The sequence below is a fragment of the Poecilia mexicana genome, unplaced genomic scaffold (assembly GCF_051168715.1).
Source record: "Poecilia mexicana isolate PSO_F unplaced genomic scaffold, ASM5116871v1 scaffold_17, whole genome shotgun sequence".
Taxonomy (NCBI): domain Eukaryota; kingdom Metazoa; phylum Chordata; class Actinopteri; order Cyprinodontiformes; family Poeciliidae; genus Poecilia; species Poecilia mexicana.
In genome coordinates this window covers 30,015,534-30,021,437 of record NW_028263386.1, presented here as the reverse complement: position 1 = coordinate 30,021,437, position 5,904 = coordinate 30,015,534, and the positions used below count along the sequence as shown (strand labels likewise).

General features: G+C 38.4%; 1 protein-coding gene across 1 annotated transcript; it reads right to left on the bottom strand.

Moving 5' to 3' along the window:
• Nucleotides 1–1,599: 1,599 nt before the first annotated feature.
• LOC148154871 (carbonic anhydrase-like) lies at nucleotides 1,600–5,668 on the bottom strand. The gene is made up of 5 exons (XM_088014851.1): nucleotides 5,663–5,668; nucleotides 5,452–5,544; nucleotides 5,274–5,336; nucleotides 5,003–5,158; nucleotides 1,600–3,921 (listed from the first exon to the last, which is right to left on the bottom strand). Exons 1-5 carry the CDS (start codon nucleotides 5,666–5,668, stop codon nucleotides 3,802–3,804), a joined length of 438 nt encoding a protein of 145 aa, XP_087870977.1. The 3' UTR covers nucleotides 1,600–3,801.
• Nucleotides 5,669–5,904: the final 236 nt, after the last annotated feature.

The following is a 5,904-nucleotide window of genomic DNA, read 5'->3' as shown; positions in this document are numbered from 1 at the left end:
CAATAATAGTGGAAGGTTAATGTAAGAGTTTCCCTCATTCTCACATTCTTTAGAATACAATCTCCCAAAAGCAGTGAGGGGGGAAGCTGGTCCATTAGATAAGCCTCTGGTAGCTGTGAGGAACGAGGCCGCTGCATAGAACAAGTCCGTTGCTCTCCCAACCCATGAGTTCCATCTCTTCAGGAATAGTGTCAGCCAGCTGCTCAGCGGTCGCTGGTGTCTGAGTCTGGCCAATGATCGCAATGTCCATGCACATCTCTGCATCCTGTGTCTTGCATAACAGATATTTTATGCTCCAGTTCAGCAACTTTCTCAAAACGTGAAAAACAGTCCTAACATCTTGTTGGAGAAGTTTCAAGAGCCATATCCTTTTGAAGAGATAGCTATCTTGATCCTTTGATCCTCAAAGATTGTGTTGAGCAACACACCTTTGAAAGTCTTCTACTTATGCTTGACATAATTATGGCAATAAATCTGCTGTATTACTGTGTTACTATTTCTACAATTCCATAAATCAGGCAGAAATAAGATGTATCAAACCCATCCTTCATATGTGTACAAGCCCTGTGCTGCTGTTCTTTCAAATATCCCAAATGTGAATAAGGCTAGCAAAGCAAACATGGTCAGAACTTTCATTAGCACAAGACACAAACATCATTATGTTATGGATTAAAGAAAAAGAACATGTCAGGAAAAGCTTCCAGTTTAAGTCTTCAGCTGATGATGTAACACATCCAGCTCAGCAGTGATCAGCATGAAGAAAGGTCTGCACTTTCTTGAATGTAAACTGTACTAAGCAGCACCATTAAGGGTTGTTAAGGACTCATTTGGTGTGCTTTTTTTAGTCTTTGTTTTGTTCATTTTTTCTACATCTTTCCTCTGGGGTTTATGGTCTGGGGATTATTTTTGTCCAGATTGTGTTTATACCAATATTTATGCAGTGATAGTGCTGTTTTGGTGAAACAAATACATAGAAGACCATCTTCATATAGTTACTGGTGGATATTTGGTTACACATATTTGCATTTAGTAATATAATTTGTGTCATTTAGGTGCTAAAATAAAGAAGCAACTCATAATATACAAGTGGCATAGAGTCAATTAAATGGTTAATTATGTCATGAAGTGTGTTGGTGGTGGTGGTGAGATTGAACGCAGGACCCAGGATGTAGTGAAGTTGACGTCTTTAATAATCAAGTTTAGCTCTAAACAGTCCAAGTACATGCAACACGGCAGAGTGGAAACAAAAACTCAGCACCGGCCGCAACTAAACAAAGACTGACAAAATAAGAGCCATGCCGCCACAGGACTTTCCAGTTCTACTGTGACGACTTAAACGAGGCTACAAAAAACGACTTACGACGAATGACACTGACTACCACAAGGACCCGACAACTAACACAGACACAGGTGGGTTTAAATACACACGGGTAATCAGGGGAAATGAGACACACATGGGGAGCAATCAACGGGGAGGACAGGACCGAGACTCACAGGAACAGGACTACACAGGAAAAACTCAAAAATAAACACACAAAAACACGGATCCTGACAAATTATGACATAACTGCTCATATAAAGTCTCACCAACTCACAAAGGAGGTTCTCAATACCAACTTTTATTTAGCAATTTAATGAGTGGACTACAATCCTAGAAAACACTCGAGCATGGATAAGATTTCACAAAACACACACAGGCTTTTATTACCAAACAAATCTGAAATAATTCCACAAACTTCACAAACAGGCAGGATATAATTATAAGTTAAAGATTAACAAAATATTCCGTTATTCATTTTGTCATATTTTTTAGACCTCAGTAAATCTTAGTATAAAGATAGTCAAAGTTTCAAATATTATATTTTTTAAATAACAACCATACCCATGAATTTCATGGGTGTGTTTATTCATGTCTAGTTTGATATTCTAATGTTTCAGAGTTTACAAATAAGATTTACCAAAAGTGTTGTTAGACCAGAATGACATTTATTCATCCTCAGAGGAAAAAAAGGCAAAACATTCTAGAGATAAAATGAAGCAAAAGGTTTAAGTTTCAAGTAGCTGGAGACAAGCAGGAAATTAAAAAGCTGTCTTTGTGTATTAATAGTTCAAATAATGAACATGAAATGGAAAGCTATTGTATAAAGACGCTTTGGAATACAGCTGTATTGAACACATCACAATTTGTCATAGTAAATATGACTTTTTGACCAGGTGTTTGTAACAACTTAAGTAATCCATATATAGAAGAAACCAAAACAAACAAGTTCAGACATTAAGTTATGCGTAGTAATAAGAGGGAAAAGTATTGAACACACAGAAAGGGAAGTGGAAAAAGACATGGAAAGCCAAGACACCAGTTAAAATCCATCAGTGATCAGAAAGACATTCTGCCCCTTTTGAGTGCAAATGAATATCAGCTGGTTCAATCCAAACTGATGGCTTATGGAAGCCAAATTGCTGAAAACAGTTCTCGTTATTGCAGTTGCATGAAGAAAATCGCATCATTTTGTTCTCTTCCTTATGCTGTTCACCCCCTGGTGAACTTTTTGCCCCCTCTCTGGAAGATTGTGTGATTGGTCTGAATTTCATGGGTGTTTATTCATTTAGGAAACTACCACACAATTTCCACCGGCTGCTGATCTGACTGATATCTGTGCAAGGAAGGTCAGATAGTGAGAGCACAGTTTTTTCAGTCAGAAAGAAATTGTTTGATGAGGAGGAGGAAGTATACTGAAATATTACACTGCCCATTCTCTCAGTTGAAGCAGGAGAATGGCTCATCAATGCATAACATTTGTCTTTTTGGGTTTTTTTAATGACATGGAAAAAGATTGATTTTCCAGACTGTCAAATATTATTCCCTCCTCCTCTGAACTTCTGAACTTGTAATAGTTGTCTCTCTGCCATGATCGCTATGTTTACTATACGGTTATAAATTACACACATGGCAAAAAACCATCATGACGTATTCTGCAGTGGGAGGGAAGCTCGCCTCAGTGTATTTTGTGGACCGTAATAGGTCTTTGCAAAAATGAAAATCCAAAAACCACATGACTGTACATTGACAGTTCGACTTCGTTCGAACTACACTGGGCCCTTCAGAAAGATATTGAGTTGGCAAGTACAATTGTTTCAGAAAACAATTAGTAATGCACTCAGTAGCCATGGCCTGTATGCACGCTCAACACGCAAAACTCCATTTCTGGAGTCGAAGAAAGTTTAAGCTTGTTTAATGTTTGCTGAACAACATTTGGACAAGCCTGTAAAACACTGGGAGAACATAGACTAGTCAGATAAGAGTAATATTGAACTCTTTGGATGCCATAACAAACACCACATTTGAAGGACAAAATGAACTTAGGCTCCATGCAGATAGTGAAGTTTGGAGGTGGGAACATCAATATGTGGGTCTATTTTTCTGTGCATAATTGTCAGAATTCATGTAATTGATGATAAATGAAAGTGTACAGACATTATAGAGAAAAGTCTGCTGCCAGAATGAAAAAGGGTGGATATTTCAGCAGGACAATGATCCCAAACACAGAGACAATGAAGCTCTCAACCAGCTGCAGAGACAGAACATAAAACTGCTAGAATAGCCCAATTCATTTTATATTATTACTCATAATTTAATTTCTGAACTGATTTGTTTTATTTTTTCTATGTATGGATTACATGGGTTGTTACCAACACCTGGTTTTGGGAACACCAGGTGTTTCCATGTCAATAGCAAAAATATGTTTACTATGAAAAATTGTCTTTGTTCAATAATTTGCATACCTGCTGTATAACTAAGATTTACTTAAAGGAAGCACGGACTTGACGGCCCTTGAGGAGCTGTGGAGGACGGAAGTTGTCCACCATGCAGCATGCGGCCTCTCCTTCTCCAGTGAACAGGAGGCTTCGAAACTTTGCCATCTAATAGAATACAGGAACACAGAAACAGTTATGAAGTTCCTTTGACACAATATATGTTGCTTCATGTCACAATATCACAAATTTCCAACAATAACCATTTTCACCCTACCAGCATGATTCACCTACTTTGAATAATAGTCTCCAGTACTCAGAAATTTTAATAGAACCAAGTCCTTGCATGTATTGGGCTGATGAACCCATAACATATAATTTTAATAAAACGTTATTTTAACTGATTGAGTATTTCGTAATGATAAAAATTGATTTATTAAGTCCACAGGACCCCAAAGTGCTTCAGTCATTCACTGATTTTCATTCACACCCTGATGGTGACAAGCTACTGGATAGCAGCCACAGCTGCCCTGGGCAGTCTGACAAAATTAAAGCTGCCATGCAATGCAGCCACCGGCCCTCTGACCTCCACCAGCAGGCAAGATGGGTGAAGTGTCTTACCCAAAGACACAACGACAGATTGGGTATCAAACTGGCAACCCATCAATAAAGTTATGAACTCCTACCAGTCAACCCCGCCAGTCCATCGCAGGGCAACTCAGAGACAAACAGGACAATCATGCACACACACACACACACACACACACACACACACACACACACACACACACACACACACACACACACACACAAACTCACCTAAGCAGGATTTAGACAAACTAATTAACCTATCGGTTAATTCTTGCTGCCAGGCAACAGTGCTACCAACTGCGCTACAGTGCAGTTTGAAATAAATCCCAGCAAATCCAGTGTAGATTTCACTGACTTGTGAACTATACTTATCCAGTACCATCCAGCTGAGAATATAACAGAGACAAACTATATGTTGACCATGCTTTTCCCCACCTGTCAGCCAGTACATACATAATATAGATGTCTAATAAATGTTACATGAACATCACATGAATGAGAACTTTTTTTTTCCTCTCAAAAAAGAGCTTCAATGTTTCAGTTTTGGATCTAAATAAGCATAATTTAAAATTGAAAATAAAAAAAAACAGTTGAACTCTTAACTGATTCATTTAGCTTTTCTGTCCTTCCAGTGTTTTAAGTGGACCAAGCTACCCACCTGAGCAGGGCTGACACTTATAGGCTCCCTGAGGACAATCCAGGTGACGCTCTCCAAAAGGGGTGGGGTCGTCAAAGATCCATCATAAGTCCAATAATCCAGAGAACCAGGAAGAAGAGTTCTTGCATCAAAGTTAGAGAAAGTTGTCTGCTTTCCCTATATGTTTCACACAGAAGAGATGGAAATGTAAAGCCGGAAAAACAAAGCTATGAGTATGAGAACATTTGAACAACACAAGTTCAATTCCACCTCAGATTGCTTTTGTTTGTACCTTTGTCTTAATAGAGTCCAAAGCATCCAGAACTTTCTGAAGCCGAGGGTTGGCAGCACCAATCTGAATGAAAACATCACCTTTAATGTAGTTTTTTTCAAATACAAAGCTATTAGTAGACATTTTCTCCAACACATCTCTATTGGGGATGCTGGTGCAAAGAGCACTGATTACTTACTTTGAGAAAGATTCCAACCACAGCCAGTCCATCAGGCTTGTCAGCAGCCTCCCCAAAGCTGGGATATTTGGTATTCCAGTGCACCAGGTGAAGCTAACAAGAAAAGATGTATGCTGATATCTGTAGTAGCAGGAACCTTTAAAAGTCAAGTAAACTGTGTTCACTTCATCAAGATATTGGGTCGACATGCAATACAACTCCACACACACACGTACATGCACGCACACACACACACACACACACACACACACACACACACACACACACACACACACACACACACACACACACACACACACACACATATATATATATATATATATATATATATATATATATATATATATATATATACACACAAATGTATCTGCAATATATAATTGCAGATACATTTGATGTCCAGAGTCATTATTTTTGGTCTGGTATATTGAAATATTTCAATTTTTAAATGTT

What these genes read in the sequence shown, in the direction of transcription:
- LOC148154871 (XM_088014851.1), bottom strand. An exon ending in TGGTTGGAATCTTTCTCAAA is followed by an intron (nt 5,337 to 5,451) that starts GTAAGTAATCAG and finishes GTTTTCATTCAG; the next exon opens with ATTGGTGCTGCCAACCCTCG. An exon ending in TGGACTCTATTAAGACAAAG is followed by an intron (nt 5,159 to 5,273) that starts GTACAAACAAAA and finishes TGAAACATATAG; the next exon opens with GGAAAGCAGACAACTTTCTC.